The following is a 15,733-nucleotide window of genomic DNA, read 5'->3' as shown; positions in this document are numbered from 1 at the left end:
CCATGAGCCGCATTCCCGAACCCCCTTCAGTGGATCATGAAGCCACTCCCCAGAGTCCCAGACAATCCCCAGCAAAAGCCGGCTGGTCGACCGCGCCATTCTGGCCAATAGGATACTCTTAATGGCGTCCCGGCTAATCCCGCCCTCTGTGCTCTCGCTGGTCCGGCGCAGGCGGAGGCGGTACCTGACTGAAGTACCTCACTGCAGCCGTGCAGCGCCGCAGCGCCGCCGTAGAGAGGTAAACGACGTAACACGGCTGGGACAGAGCTTCCACGTTCCCGCCCAAGTTAACCGCACCTCGCCCCCAAAGCACCGACCCGACCGACCTCATCGAACCTGGTCTATGCCATCTCCAAACCCCATAACTTCTACCACCACCACCACCACCACAAAACACAACATCACCAACGCGCAAGCCGACCGAGCTCCCTCCCCTCCTCATTTCCACACTCCGCGTCCAATTCCGACCGAGTCGCCTTCCATTCCTCCCGCCGACAGAGCAACCATCCTCCCTCTTTAACCGAGCTCCACGCACGACATCACCCGAAAACCACAATGGCCTCCCGCATCGTCACCCGCGCCCTCCCCCGCGCCTCCGGCCTCCCTCTCCGCGCCGCCCGCAACTTCCAGACCTCATCTCCCCTGCGCGACGCCGTCGCCGCGCCCCTGCCGGCCCGGAAACCCGTCGGTGCTTTCCGTGGAGGGTATGTCTTGAGCTTCTCTGCTCCGGAGGCAGCTGTCCTGCATCTCGTCCACGAGGCCAATTAGGTCTCGTGAGGGTTTTAGGATGCCGGCCACCACTTCATGACCATATGGAGAGAGATGATGATGTCTTTGCTAACGAATCAAACCTCAAATAGTCTGTTCGGTTTCTTCCTCGGCAGCTCCCTCGCCGGCGCCGGTGTCTACTCCTACATCCTCCAAGAATACAAGACCTCCAACGAGCTCCTGACAGAGGACATTTACGTGCGTCATTACATCTCACTATCTACCTTCTTGCCTACCCCTCAAGGCTTTTCGCATCAATCAACCTGTCCTCTCCTACATCCTTAGCAGTGCTGGTTGTGGCGTCATTGACCGTCTTGTGCGCTGCACCGGAACGCTCCCCGGTGTGGTCTCGCTACAACGCGGCGCGATCATCCTCGCTTCTCCTGCTCTCTCAATGTCCCAACAATGCCAATCATCGCTACTGCAGACCCTACATGATTCCACAATGAATGAGCTAACCAGACTGGATTACTTCAGGCACTCCAGGCCGCCGTTCAGCGCGTGACCAAGTACGTCGAGGTATTGGAAGAGAAGATGGACGCCATCGAGCGCAAGAGGAAGTAAACGAGATATCGCAGCGTTTAAAGGGGGACAAGGAGGACGTGAGTGTAACGAGGACGCGAGATGCAGAGGGGGACGCCGTGGTAATGGAACGGTGAGGTTTTTCGAGGCGAAGTCAGCACAAAAAAAGCAGCACAGCACAATGGTTACGACCGGAATATTCCAAACAACGTCCGATTTCTTACTCTTTCCTGCGTGAGGTTCCTTCGATTCAATGGTTTGGTTTACGAAACATGCCGTGGAGATCGAGGTCGAGGAGCTCGTGTATATCAAAGACTGTAACAATATGCTTGTAGGGCGTGGGAGTTTCTGCAAGTACGTGTCTAAACGTGTCCCCTGAGAGTGACTTCTCTTTACAGTCGGGGTCGTGTTCACCAACCCGCTCGCTCAAGCTCAAGGTACAACCGAGACAGCCACCCGAGCTGACGGCAGCCGAGAATCTGAGAATGGCCATGTCAAGGAGCGACCTTTCCATGATGTTAATAGCTCATCTCGACTTCAAGTCTACCGCCTTCGGATATAAGGCTCTGGCCCAGTGTGTTCAGATGCCCTCCCTCAAATAAATACGATGAGCAATTGTCTTCCATTCTTCCTTCTTCTTTGAAATCGATCTTGATGTTCCAACAATGACGAACAGCATTGAACACTCACCCTGCCATCTCTCATTGAACTTGCGCCATTCGAATCTTAATGTGGATTGGTATTCGTGAGTAACCCGACACTTGAATCGTGACGGGCTGGCGCAGCTTGAAGCATAAGACCTGTAGTTCCACTCCTTTCTGCCCTGCTCTCTCGTATCCATATCTTGACTTTCACGTTGTCTGGGTTTCACATGGAAAAATTGGCGAAGCGAATACGACTTGAAGCACCTTAATGAAAGCTCACGCAGAGAATACCTGATAATCTAATTTACCGTATCCCTCTGCCTCACTCTATGATCTCGAGTACGTACGTCCGCAGCAAACCAAATGGACGGTAACGAGTGTGATTAACTGCTCTAAACTTGTAAGCATACCAGAGTCAAAAGCTAAGAGGGTAAGAAAAGCTTCCTGTGTGGCCCCGGATCATCTAAACGCAGATATACAGAGAGCATATGCGCATCACATTGAGATACTTGGAGGCTAACACACCGATTCAATGAGCTACAGATTGACGTTATGAAACGACCAGAGTATGTGTACGACACCTCAAGAGCCGCTACCGCTTCGCATCTAGACCATATGGCTCCAACGTGGCTCGTCTTCAAGAAAGGCAAAAAGGCGTAGCGAAAACGCTACTCCAACCCTCCAAGGCACACGTCCTTTCCCTTCTCCCCGGAGCTCTTGTGATGCTTCACCACGATCAGCATAAAAGACTGGCACACGGAGAATCTTTGGTAGCAGTATGTTCACTACGGCTCAAAGTCTCCATTTCGCACAACCTGACTCCTGTCAATCTATGGCCGATACCACGCCTCAACACAACTGCCGAGCAAAGGGCGAGGAAGCTCGGTGGAGCGAGTGACTTTTCGCTGGAAATTTTCTTGGTGACGGCTATCACCTCAATTGTCAAGGGATGTCAATCTTACTGCAGCCATTGATAAGGCAAATCTTCCAGAAGGGGACTTCTGTGTGAAATGAACGAGAACGATCGAGTCTTGCTGGAATGAGACATTTCTGTGAAGGCCAAGGGCAAAATAGTATCGGAAGTTGCGGCGTAAAAGAAGGCTATGCTGAGGAGCCTGTAAACCAGGACATCCAGGGAGTAGGGCGGAATTCTTGGTATAAGACTACCTTTTAGCCATTGTAAGGTCGGTGTAATGCGCGCCTCACGGTCCTTAGGTCGTGTTGCTCTGTGGTTCCCCAGGCCAAGTCAACAGACAATAGATTAATTCATGGAACCGTCAAAAGCCAAGTAGAGTCACTAAGGCTTCAGGTCACGATTCACGCAGTGGAAATAAGAAGTTTAGACATGTGCTCGAATTTCATAACGTTAATTTACCCGCAGACCATAATGCAAAGAGTCGACCTAACGCGCAAGAGGTATATAGTCCCTATCCCATGGGACGTCCCAAAGTGTCATTTCATAGTGAACCCAGAATTCTTTTACAACTCGTCGTGAGCATCCTCCTTGGCCTTCTCGGTCTCCTTGGCCTTCTCAGCCTCCTTCTCGGTGGCAGCAGGGGCGGCCTGGCTCTCCTCGGCGCCCTCCTCCTTGACGGAGACCTCGGCCTTGTACTTGCCGTTCTCCTTGACAAACTCGATCAGGTCCTCAATGGAGCGGGAGCCGGAGTAGGTGACGGCAGCATCCTTGTTGCCTGCGGGGTAGAGCTTGATGGTGGGGAAGCCCTGGATCTCATCGGGAACGTCGTTGGCAGTAGCGTCAACCTTGGCGATGACGACCTTATCCTTGAACTCAGACTTCTGGTACAGCTCACCAAGCTCCTCGTACTTGGGGGCCAGAGCCTTGCAGTGACCACACCAGGGGGCGTAGAACTCAATCAGGACATCCTTCTTGTCATCAAGGACAACCTGCTCGTAGTTCTTGGCGACAACGACAGTGACGGGGCCGTCGTTAGACTCGGGGATGGGCTCGGACTTGATGCTGGGCTCCATCTTGCCGGAAGAGAACTCCTCAACGAACTTGGCGATATCATCGTGGGTGATCTTCTTCTCCTGGTCAAAGGGGAACTTCTGGTTCTTGACGGTCTCCTGGATGGCGAAAGAGGGGAACTTGTCGGTGGCGAGGTTGAGGTTGCCGGCGTGAGCACCGAACGCCTTGGCGTCGATGGTAGCGAAGTTGATCTTGCCGCGGTACTTCTCAGCGATGGGCTTCAGGGCAGCGCCAAGCTCCTCACGCTCCTCGGGGGTCTCGGCGAAGATGTAGGCGAGGGGAAGGCCAGCGGACATGTAGCCGGAGTAGGTCTCGGGGCCGACCTCACCGATCAAGGGAGTGGCGGCGGTCTGGGCAAAGGTCTCAATGGCCTCAGCGTCGAACTTCTCAGTGAAGGTGGCCTTGCCCTCATCGAAAGACTTGTAGAGGACGATGGCAGGGGCCTTGATGCCCTCAGCCTCAGCAACAGCGGCGTCGTTGACGCCACCGAAGAGGTAGGTGTCGCGGAGCTTCTCGGCGACCTTGGTGAAGGTCTCGTTGGAGGCCTTGTCAGCGGCGTCGATGTAGGCGACGAGAACGACCTTGTCGGCGGTCTTGAACTCCTCAAGGGTGTCCTTGGTGAGGATGGAGACGGCGGGCAGGGACTGCTTCACCATGTAGGAGGTGATGGCAGCAGCCTTGCGCTGGCCAGAGTAGGGAGATACGTTGTCGGGGCCGCGGAAGACCTTGAGGGTGGGGTAGCCCTCAACGCCGTACTCCTGGCAGAGATCGGACTCCTCAGTGCAGTCGACCTTGACGAGCTTGATGTTCTTCTCCTTAAGGGAGGTGGCAGCCTCCTCGTACTCGGGAGCGAGAGCCTTGCAGTGACCGCACCAGGGAGCGAAGACTAGACGTCCACGATCAGTATTTATTCGACTCGAAGGTAGCTAGGCAAAGGGGGGGGGGGGGGCTCACACTCAGCGAGGACGAGGTCGTTGGTCTTGATGAAGTCGGCGAAGTCATCCTTCTTCAACTGGGCAACATCGGAGGCGGAAACCGCAGCGGCGGCGGCCAAAAGGCCAAGGGCAACACGCTTGCAGAACATCTTGATCTTGCGAGTAGGAGAAATGTTAGCTTTGATACGATCAATTGGTGATGCTATTGCGGAGAGTCTTGATGGTGGACGAATCGTAGAAAGAAGGATTGGGGCCTCTGTCCAGCTTCAGAAGAGGCAGAGCTGTGTAGATTTTGCGGTGGTGGCGACCGTCTGTTGCTACCTCATGCGCCCGATGAAGCTTGGTGATAGCTTGGGGAGTGAGTAGAATGTTGAGAGGAAGCTTACCTTTCTTTGATCTGAAGAATGAACAGTGAAGAAAGAAAAAAGTACACTCGTGGAGAAGGCGAGGCTGTCAAGTCTAACTTCAGACCGGAGTGAATGGGGAAGGCTTTGGTCTTAAGTAGAGGGTGGAAGAGGTTCTGGAGAAAGATTCCGGATTTCTAAAGGGCAATTGAGAACAGGTGTCCCTTTTTCCAGGAACCGCCCGTCAGCTCATGCATTCACTCAGGCGGCTGCAGTGTCTGTGGTGGATGAGTGGATGGGGGAACGCCCCTCTCCTCTTTTTGGGCTAAGTTCCTGTAAGTCTTTTCAACCGTAATCATGCAGGAGAAGTACATTAGCCGGCCAAGAGTATACTTACCCCAATCCACAGGCGAGCCCGTGCCTCCTAAGGTACCTTGCGGTTGTGAGGGGCAAACTCGCTTTCACTCCCCTCCCTTCCAGGTACCCCCCCCACCGTTCGACCGCTAGGAACACCAACTTACGGTGAATTGATAATCAAGCCAGGCTGACCAGCGGCGGTTTGAAAGTGAAGCTGAGCTAAGGTAGGAACGGCTATCCTTTTTGCCGTGGAGAGTACCCGTAAGCTCAGTTTGCCATCGTTATGTACCTGGGCCTTCTACATTGGCATTACGCTTATTTCTGCCTACACCAAAGTCCCCTCTCAAGTCTCCGCCAGTGCATGAAGAAGTTGCTGGAGCTCCACGATCCGATTGTCAGCAGTCTTCCGAGGCTGAGAGCCTCAAGGACGTAAAAAGAAGCTGGGGGGCAAATGCGCTCGGAGGCCATTGTCTATGACAGCCCCCCTTTCCTTGCGTTCCACCTTATGCCTGGGCGGGTCTGAGACAGATAGGACATCGTTGATGGAGGAATGGCTTTCAACATGGCACAAGCACTGGCGATGGCACAGGCACCATGGACCTTGAGGCAGGCCAGACACGTCTTCTCTACGACCTCCATCCCATGTCCTCCCAGTTCCAGCCCGGACCAGCTTAGTGCGCGCCAGGCTCGGGTTGGTTCAATTGCGACGGAAGTATGTGGTGGTGGTGGTGGTGGTGGTGGTCTCATTCCTTTCCCGTTTGTGTCTCTTGGTCCTTCCTCTACGGCGAAAGGAATGCAACGCAGACACAGCCAACAATGGGGTCCGTATGTCTTGGAGGGCGGCAAGGTTTCCTAACGTCCCAAAGGACACATTTCCACGTTTTGCCGTGTACAAGTTACAACAAGCTCTTCGGTGCATTTGGGGTTGCAAGCTTGTCCGTTCCAGCACAAGGATCACCCTCTTGCCATTGGATCTGGTCGTGGGATTCTAACGTCTCCACCACCCGCCAAGCTGCCCTGCCGGCTCGAGATCCATCGGCAATGCTACCGTGGAGCGGATCACTAAACCAGATCTGGCCAGTTTCGGCAGCTTCTTATTTGGTGCTTCGACTCGCAGTCCGACAAAAGAGTGGAGGTGGCTGCTGCGAGAAGCTCCAGCCACCCATTATTGCTCACGACACACGCTGCTCTACTGGATACCGTGGTCAAACCTCCCAGCCTCATTTCCAGGGTCCAACATGGAAATTATCGACGCAAACCATAATCGCACCTGCGATACTGCATCTGGACTTGCTGTGGGGTTTGAGTTGGGCGTTGCCGGCAACCACGGCAACACTTTCAAGCAACGGCATATCTATTCAGAAGAAGAGATAGGCACTTGGAAACCCATGAACTCGAACAGGAACACTCACATCGGCAAACGCATTTCGTTATTTCGCCTCTACGGAAGAACTCCCAGAATGCTACTCCGTCCTGCCCCTTTGCTTCGCCGCCTACAAAGTGGAACCGTGTCCCGAACAGCGCAGCGGCTGACATGCTCCGTGTCGCCCCAAACTCTCCATCTCATCTTTGCCTCCGACCCGGCCGCTCCGCCGCGAGTGGGGTTTTGTCGAAGAAGCTTTAAGAATCCGTCTCATGGTTTGTGCTAAGTAAATGGTTAGACAAGACACATGCTGGCTGGAGCGCCGTCGTCGGCATCGTATTCCAATTTCCGTATATTGTCTCGCGAACTATTTGTCGCGTCACTGATTCGTTCAACGATCAATGAGGCTGAAAAGCGAAAAGGACAGATGTCATTTATCTACCTTACCCAGCAAAGAACATGAGCATAGTGTTCTATTCGCATCGGTCTGTCGAATTTCGCCCAGGAAATTGCTCACCACATGAACCTACTGATCCTCAAGATGATTACCTAAACAGGCAAGTGCCACTACAGGGCAAGCCTACCTTAATCAAGTCATCGTGCCCTCAAAATTGCCAGGTTCAGCGACTCAACTGTTCATCACCCCTTCGATTTTCATGAGTTTAGATGCGTACAATCTACAAATAGACAGTCCAAAGCCTGTATGGTCGTTTCTCTGTCGTCCTCAGGCCTGGAAACTTCATCTACGCAGTACACATTGTGCACGAATGGCACATGACGATGAATGTCTAATGTAAGCTTCTAGGTTTAGTTCTGTCTTCTTACTTTTGCCGGCCTCAACTAGAAGGTAGGTTTGCTTGCAGGACTGGCAAGAGAAGGTCTATGGTTCCAGATGGACTCGAATAGCAGGCTGAATCGCCTTCCCTTTCAACATCTCATCTCGCTAGCCACGATCATGTCTAAATTTGAGCCGAATCCTCTGAGAACGCGACTTTTCACGTTGCAGTTTTAAGCAAAGGCCTTCTCCTCCTCCATACAAATAAGACTGGGGAAGGAGGCTCCCTATAAGACAAGATGAGGGACGTACTTGGAGGAGTGCCTTCCTTGTGGGTTCAAATCATCGCGAGGTAGGTGCTCTCTTGCGATGGCGAACCAGATGAGCATACCTGCGTTGACGGCATCGTCGTCCCTTCCTATTTTGACTTCGCAAAGGAGTCAAGGTCAACTGACGTCCACTCCGCTGCCGACTCTGCCAAAAATGTTTGCTCGACACAATGCCCAAACATGCCAGCCTGCCGGCCTCAACATAGCTTCATGTCGACTCTTTAGGATCTCTCTTTCAGTGACCGACGATTTTGCTGTGTCTGTTAAGTAGAGATACTTCATTTTACCATATACCCGTGCCACGACCTGGTCAAAGTCTCTCCGAATGGAGAACATTCACGCTCAACGTCGCTCCGCCAGCCATGGCTCGCTTCGCAGCAGCTACAAGTCCCATGCTCGACCACCCATTGGATATGGTCTGCCGCGTCGACCGTTGAGAAGCGTGAACGAGAATGCTAGTTTACTTCCGTCGCCCGGTCCTCTTGAGAGCATGCTCAAGACCACAACGGAAACAGGCGACATAGGCATCTTCAGCATCAAGCCAATAGCTCCAGCGGCTACAACACACCAATGCGCAAGATCACGGACCGGACTCGATGTTAACACAATCTTCAGATCTGAGTCTCGTGCCAGCCATCGTACCATCTCTGGAGCCGGCCGCCGATGGAACAGCTCGGACAGAGACACCAATTCAGAAATCATCTCCATGTATGGCTCAGAAGGCCCTCCGTCCTCCTTCTCCAGCTCATTCTCCCCCAAAATTGATGGGCCGTACCAGCGTTCGTACTCCCTGACCACATGTGGTTCTCGGAAATTGTCCAGTAACAAGTCATCTGGTACTCTCCAAAGCCATTCGAGCAGCGGCATCTTGCAACGACCACGCTCCCCGTTTCCCTACCCAACTCGACTGAAACGCCCTGGCGTTCGGCCATCTTCGCCGGCTCTTACGGAGAATGGACTTGTTGACTACAGTAGGATGGTCGAAATAGATCGAATCTCATATGTAAGCACTCATGGCCCTCCACAAAGCGTAGCGTAACAGGAGCTCATTAGTTATCAGAGGACTGTGCATGGCTCGTATAAGCCAACCTTTCCACAACCGCAACGATTTGGCCCTCCCAATGCGTTTCGCGGCGGCATCAACCAATCCATGCCGTCTCTACCGCATTCCAGCTCTTTCGTGTCGCCCACTGGATCCGCTCTTGGGTATCGTGGGTACCATAACCCGTGGGGTAACGAGCTTGCGAGCAGACCACGACGACCATCCACGGATCATAGTGCGAGATCCTCAAGCCTGACTTCGGTCATTGAGATGTACTACAGATCACCCTCAAACTCGGAACCCAATCTGTCACGCACAATTCGCCCCGCAGGATCTTTCTACTACGACTACACCGAAGCTTTTGAAACCCCGGAACGCCAAACAGATCCTCGGGATTCTACCTTGGCGCTGCCTTTAGCTCCGATTCCTCAGCGAGCATCGAGCCTTATCAGAGCCTTAGTGCTTCGAGACGAAACGAAGGCTCGTCTGGATGCTGTCATCGACATATCTGTGAAGGACTCTAGCGATTCGTCCGGTGATGACTGTCGAGCCTTGGACAAGAAACCTGCCAATGACATCGAAACGTTACCTTCACAGCGCTTGAGCTCTAGAACCGCCCCTCCGACGCTGGAACAATTTCCGTTCGAAGTTGATGGGACATCGGCTTCTCGTCCTGTCGACGTTGATAGCGATTTGAACATGTTTGTACCTTGTTCACAGACCGCCGATACTGCGGCTTTCCAGCGATCTCAAACGACTCCAAAGCCTCAAAACATCGGACGTAACGAAATCGACGATGAAGAAAATGCGGAAGGCTATGCTAATCCGTCTCGAGGCCATGAGCAAGGGAATGAAGGCCACACAACGAAAGCGAACGCTGATGCTTCCCATCCCGCTGTGGAACATGCAACGGAGGCACTGTCTGAATCCCATTTCAAGAGTGCGGACGAAATCATCCCAGGCCCCAACGAACCCAGTACGTTGCAACTAGAGCTGTTGAATCGAGATTGGCTATCCAGAAGAGCCCCGTCCCACAGTGGCCTCGCGGCGCTTCTCCGCTCGAGTTTACGCCATTCGGTTGAACCTGGCCTATCCGACCTTGCGGCATTGGTCTCGTCATTCGAGCGTATTGCCAAGTCACCGTTCATGAGCAAGGATGAAGACTCGACTGGACTTCACGAGGTCGATGTAGATGAGCCGAAAGATCTCAAAGCTGAAATGGAGCATCATCACCCCCTGGAGGGGGAAAATATGGTGAATGGGTCTGCCGCAAATGGCGCAACCCATCCTGACCTTCAGCGGAGGCCTTTCTTCAGAGGCCATCGCAGAAACCGAGCGCTTGCTCGAATCAGCACAGCAAGTCTCCGAAGTCATACAGCGCCACCAGCCTCCAAAGCGGACAATCTTCTCCTCTCCTCGACGCCAAGTCCTACGAACCGTTTCTTGAGTACAAGCAGCAGTGTCCCGCACTTGATGAAGGCATTGCCCTCCCTCCCCAAGGAAGCGCAAGCTCAACTGAGGCGAGTGTCAGGGGCATCTGGAGACGATTTGCGATTTCCAGTCAAGTTTTCACCCTTTCAGCTCGAAATCCTTGCAACTCCACGGTCGAGTCCTAGAATTACTGCACATTCCGATGTGGAAGACCATGAGTCTTTCCGAGCTAGCATTGAGCTCGAAGTCATTCAACCCAAAAGAGAGCACAAACCGGCGGATCATGATGCACCGAGTCCGAAAATGAAGGTGACTGTGGTTCCAAGCCCATCGAAGCGAAAACTTCGACTCAAAGCGTCTCGACTGGATTTGGATGTGGAAACAATCCCGGAAGACCAGACCGGCACAGTCAGACGTCGCTCCAGTGTCAAACAGAGCATACTTGCCGACTTACCGGCTCACCAGGCCAAGGACTTTTTCACCCCAGTGCTCCATGAGGAACGTCAAGGCAGCATGGCTTACCGGCGAAAAGGAAGACGATATGTACAGCTCACACCAAGTGATGGGGAAAATCTACCGGCCCGTGTCTCTCCAACAGCAAGGTACTCCAGAGATGGGCACCTGCATGAACGTGACATCCCTCTGGCGCACCCAGTTGACACGAACCTCTATAGGTTGAGTGCGTCCACTGATGGATTTGACCTCAGCGATTCTCGAAGCTTCAGCTCTGATTTGACTTTTTTCCGGCCGAGGATCCTCAAGAAAAAGCTGTCGAATCTCAGACTTCGCATCACCAAATCATGTTTTAACCTTCGAGAGCGTGCAAACAAGCACATTGGCAGGCGACCCCAACCAACCGGTCTGGCCGGCTCGAAGAACTCTGACGCGACAGTTGTACATAGTGAATGGGCCACGGCCACCCCGGGTCATTCGAAGCAAGTACGAAGGAAGATGAAGAGATGGGTCCGGCAAGCTGTCTCCATCTGTGTCAAGGGCCGGCGAAACGAAAGCGAATTCAGTTCTTAACTGTCAGGGAGAAAATGTTGGAGTCATTATTATCGTCATTGGGTGCGTTTCTTGCTTTTGATTCTCAAGAACATCAACTCTTTGGGAAAGAGACTTATAGCTGTTTTTTGGAGGGGTATGAGCGAAGTGATGGACCCGGGCTAGAGTAGATGATACGTGCGGTTGGTTGGGACGTAATAGGTGATGGCGGGTTTGTTGAGAACGAGATATCGTGAAGTGGCTTGACCAGATCAGGGTCAGGTTCACAGAATGAATAAAATGCAATATGATTTAACACATTTCGTTGTGATTAGGAGGCGCTAAGCGAGAATTGGAGGGCTTGCATCATGATGCTGACCTTACCGTATCATGTATGGCCATGTTCGGGATACATGACGGAGGGGCTGATTGACCATGAAGGTTCTCATGGCTTCATGCCCGGCCATCACAAAACCGAGCTATCCCCACGGGAATCTATTGATGTGAAGGTTTCCTCGGTACATACTGTCCACGCGACCATCGCACATTCGTTAAGGTCCTCCACCATACCGCTCGTTCAACCGACACTCGTTAGAAACTATCGTGATACAAATCGAAAAGTCGTCTCTAGACTTGAACATTCGCTACGCATTGCCATTCGTTTCACCAATAGCTACACCTAGCTATACCTGTAGCTACATCAGCCTCGCCATCGGGCATATCGGTAACTTCGTCAATAGCTTCATCATCGGCTTTACTATCCAACTCCTATCGACAGCTCCATCAAGCCTCGCCGACCGGACTCGGAGCGTAGCCCAGAAAAACAATTCCATTGACATTATCATTCCCCTTCTCTGACTTCAACAAAACAATCCCAAAAAAAAGCCCGACAATGATCTCCTCCCTGTCAGAGATGAAGGACCTCAGGTCACCTCTAGACCGTCTCCCGCTGGTCATCCAACATCCTTCCTTCTTCGAGAATCCGACTCAACACCTCTCGTCGTCGCGTTCGTCTTCCGCGGCGGGGCACCATACTTGTCTTGACGGGGACCAACTCTTCCACCTGGAATATAAACCAAAGTACATCGTCAAGGATCGTCGCGCCGGCAATGGCGTGGATGCGGATGACACCATAGAGCGCAAGGATAGCGTCATGGCGGATATTGCCGACGCGGGTGACCCTCTCGATGACAAGACGTCTTTGTCTGTGTCACCGCAGTCATTGTCGTCGGTTTACTCGTCCGAGTCGGGCGGTGGTGGTGAAGAGCGGACCGAGGTGATGATGACGGTCCGCAAGTTGGTGAGGGAGTTTGATGAGGAGGGGGAGAGCAGTACCGCGCCCTGCGAGGAGGAGAAGAAGAAGGCCGAGGAGATGGAGATGGAGAAGCGTAAGAAGGAGAAGGAGATTCGGCAGAAGGAGGTGGAGAAGCAGCAGAAGAAGATGAACAAGAAGAGGAAGAAGAGAGACTCCGTGGCGTTGTTGTCTGGTAGTCCGTGGGGCGGCGACGCTCGATGGATGAATGGGCGACGAGGGGGCAGTAGGAATGGAGGCCACGACGCTCCCGGTATCTTTCTTCAACCCGAGGCTCCTCGGCGTTCGCCTCCGACGCCGATTGATCCCGTTGGCGTGTTCCCGCCCGAGCTGAAGAAGAGCAAAGAAGGGAAGAAGGCGAAGAAGGAAAAGAAAGAGGCTGAGAAGGAGGAGCTCCTGGTGCTGCCCAAGGTGCCGTGGTGCCACCAGAGCGGTGGGTGTCGCCAGAAGCGTGGACGCCGGAGGAGGAAGATGGCCGGGTTCGCGGCGCGGTCGGTCGATTTGCTGCGTCAGCTATTCGGCGGGAAGGGCAGGGAGAAGGAGGACAGGAAGGGGAAGGGGAAGGGGAGGGCGAGGTGTCGGATCTGTGGCGATGAGTTGGGGTTTGCGGTTGAGCTGGCGGAGTGGCAAGAGGATAGAGAGTTGGGTTCTGCTGCTGCTGCTGCTGCTGCTGTCATGGGCAGGGAGTCATCGAGCGGCTCTTGTGGAAAAAAGTTGGAAGCGGACTCGGACAGGAAGGGCATGGATCGAATCGAGGCTGATATCACAGCGGTGGCGGAGTGTGAATCACGTTCGACGCTGGCGACTGTTCGGCTCACAAAGATCCCAGAGGCGTGGTGGACCACGATATAGATGGCTTTGACTGCAGAGTCATCTTTGTATTGATACCCAAGTAGCTTGTCGAGAGAATCTTTCTCTCTCAGTCAGCATGGCCACTGAGGGTCAGCTCCTGTAATTCCTAATAGCTAATAGCTAATCAGTCCAAGCGCATGAGCCGTACCCGAATATTCAAGGGGTCAACTCGTTTCTCTCTGGATCAGAATACTCCTCCGCCAATAATGAAGACCCGTTCCTCCTCGCGACGGGCCCACTGGATAACTTTGTTGGCGCCTTGGGTGAGTACGGCACGGCTCACGTTGGGGCCGGCTACGCAGTAAAATTCGAATATTGGTGTGATCCAGGCTAAAGAAGTAGCATCCTCGGAGACGGAATGTAGAACACGCATATGGGAGTGTTTCGCGTGGACGGCAGCGTGCAGTTGATGATATAGGCCCATGAGGCGGCGACGGGCCATCAGGGAGGAGAATACGGGGTCGAGGGCGGACATGCTGAACTGCACGTTCGCACGGGACTTGTAGAGGAAGTGCGATATTTGACCACCAGGAGCAATGTCTGTGGTTTTTGGCCGTCCAGCACGCGCCGCGGTCTGTATAAGTGAGAGATGGCCCGACTTGGCCAGAGAAGCCGCGACGTTATCACGCATTTGCTTAAGCTCAAAGAAGGACTCCTTGTCCGGGCTGATGAGGATGATGGCGAGTTCTTCATCCTTGTGTACCGGCGCCTCTTGCCCCGTGGCTTGCTCGCCGTCGACACCGTCGAAGAAGCTGACGTACATGTACAGGTAGCCGCGATTGTTGAAGGCCGGCAAGCACAGGGGAATCCAATTTTCTCCGCCGCCGGCTTTGATGCCACCCGATTCGAATAGCATATTGAAAATGAGTTGGAGGTCGCTTGGGTGCAGAGAGTGGCGACGCGGACGAATAACACTGACCAGTTTACCACCGGCTACAATCAAGCCGTACAGAAGCTTGTCTGTCCTCTGCTTGAGGAAGGCATTGTTGATGGCATGTCTCTGGGACTTGCGCAGCTTGAGACACTCCAAGGCGCCAAGCAGTGCTGATGGGGAGCCTTTCGTGAAATTATCGGCAAGGGACGAAATCAGGGGCTCAGTTCCTTCGAGTGGTTTTCGAAGATCGGACGATGGTCGATGGACAAAGATGTTTTTCAGCGTGGGCAAGGTCAGTGTCGACAGGATCTGCATGTACAGAGCCTCGAGTTGCGCTCGTAGCTGCGAGTCACTTTCGCCGAGCCGACTGATGGCCACGAAGTAGAGGGGCCCTTGCGTTGCAACAACAAATCGCGTAGTTCCAGCGGTGAAGCCGGACAAGGGGTTCTTAGCCCCTTCATAAAAAGATATGAGGGTTTGAATGACACCCATGGACGAGTTGATCAGCCCCAGGTCTCCGTGACGACTGTAGATGGGTTTGCCCGCCGATGAAAGGATCATGTAGTGCTTCAACTTTGCCTTCCACATGGTGACTCGATCTTCGTCTTTGAAACTCGTGTCGGCCTCGTCGGGTAGGTCGTCGAACTCGTGCTCGAACCCAGCCAGATTACGGGTTATGTTATCCATCCTTAAGGTTTCGAAGGGTGGCACAGTTGCCGATTGCGACCTGAGGAGGTTCCATGCCGGACTTCTCTTATTGAACTCCCCCATCAATAGGCTTGCGATGTCGTTGGGCGGCCGCAGGGTCGGGGAGAAGCTGGCGATACTCATAGAATCTTCGCCCTCACCCAGCGTCCTCGTTGGAGTAGCTTGTCCGCTCGAGGACTGTACTGGGGTTGAAACGGCCCTGCTGCCTGTGGTCGAGAAAGTGCCGCGCGAACCATCTGGGAAAGACAGGGTCTGGATATCGAGAGGTGTAATGGCGGTAGTCGCGGCTGCCATGGCCATTCTCGAATCTATCGAGTCGTTCGATTCCATCGACGGCCGTGGAGGCAGAGGGGGAGGTTGCTCCTCGCTGGGGCCGTTTTCGTGGTCCTCGCCCATGATTGCGATGGCGGGAGCATCTCAGCTAGGTGGTCGGGAAGTGGAAAGAAGCGCGGCGATGTTGCAGACTACCTAGAAGTAGAGTAGATTCTTGACTTTATCTGGAATTT

At 53.5% G+C, this 15,733-nt stretch overlaps 7 protein-coding genes across 7 annotated transcripts; 5 read left to right on the top strand and 2 right to left on the bottom strand.

The window, feature by feature from the left end:
• Positions 1-121: 121 nt before the first annotated feature.
• CCOS01_13823 (uncharacterized protein) lies at positions 122-520 on the top strand (the record flags this gene model as incomplete). The annotated part of the gene is made up of 1 exon (XM_060461967.1): positions 122-520. One exon carries the CDS (start codon positions 122-124, stop codon positions 518-520), a length of 399 nt encoding a protein of 132 aa, XP_060307687.1.
• Positions 521-555: 35 nt separating this feature from the next.
• CCOS01_13822 (uncharacterized protein) lies at positions 556-1,332 on the top strand (the record flags this gene model as incomplete). Its single annotated transcript, XM_060461966.1, has 3 exons — positions 556-704; positions 861-966; positions 1,246-1,332. 3 exons carry the CDS (start codon positions 556-558, stop codon positions 1,330-1,332), a joined length of 342 nt encoding a protein of 113 aa, XP_060307686.1.
• Positions 1,333-3,413: 2,081 nt separating this feature from the next.
• CCOS01_13821 (protein disulfide-isomerase) lies at positions 3,414-5,005 on the bottom strand (the record flags this gene model as incomplete). The annotated part of the gene is made up of 2 exons (XM_060461965.1): positions 3,414-4,807; positions 4,876-5,005. The coding sequence occupies 2 exons, from the start codon at positions 5,003-5,005 to the stop codon at positions 3,414-3,416; spliced, it is 1,524 nt and encodes a 507-aa protein (XP_060307685.1).
• Positions 5,006-6,119: 1,114 nt separating this feature from the next.
• Positions 6,120-7,206, top strand: CCOS01_13820 (uncharacterized protein; the record flags this gene model as incomplete). The annotated part of the gene is made up of 2 exons (XM_060461964.1): positions 6,120-6,382; positions 6,570-7,206. The coding sequence occupies 2 exons, from the start codon at positions 6,120-6,122 to the stop codon at positions 7,204-7,206; spliced, it is 900 nt and encodes a 299-aa protein (XP_060307684.1).
• Positions 7,207-8,349: 1,143 nt separating this feature from the next.
• CCOS01_13819 (uncharacterized protein) lies at positions 8,350-11,523 on the top strand (the record flags this gene model as incomplete). Its single annotated transcript, XM_060461963.1, has 2 exons — positions 8,350-9,027; positions 9,085-11,523. 2 exons carry the CDS (start codon positions 8,350-8,352, stop codon positions 11,521-11,523), a joined length of 3,117 nt encoding a protein of 1,038 aa, XP_060307683.1.
• An 850-nt stretch (positions 11,524-12,373) lies between these two features.
• On the top strand, positions 12,374-13,645 carry CCOS01_13818 (uncharacterized protein; the record flags this gene model as incomplete). Its single annotated transcript, XM_060461962.1, has 1 exon — positions 12,374-13,645. The coding sequence occupies one exon, from the start codon at positions 12,374-12,376 to the stop codon at positions 13,643-13,645; it is 1,272 nt and encodes a 423-aa protein (XP_060307682.1).
• Positions 13,646-13,829: 184 nt separating this feature from the next.
• CCOS01_13817 (vacuolar fusion protein MON1) lies at positions 13,830-15,623 on the bottom strand (the record flags this gene model as incomplete). The annotated part of the gene is made up of 1 exon (XM_060461961.1): positions 13,830-15,623. One exon carries the CDS (start codon positions 15,621-15,623, stop codon positions 13,830-13,832), a length of 1,794 nt encoding a protein of 597 aa, XP_060307681.1.
• Positions 15,624-15,733: the final 110 nt, after the last annotated feature.

The sequence above is a fragment of the Colletotrichum costaricense genome, assembly GCF_030867565.1.
Source record: "Colletotrichum costaricense strain IMI 309622 chromosome Unknown Scaffold_18.1, whole genome shotgun sequence".
NCBI classification, from domain to species: domain Eukaryota; kingdom Fungi; phylum Ascomycota; class Sordariomycetes; order Glomerellales; family Glomerellaceae; genus Colletotrichum; species Colletotrichum costaricense.
Note: the sequence above shows the minus strand (reverse complement) of the source record. Positions and strands in the feature narration are given on the sequence as shown.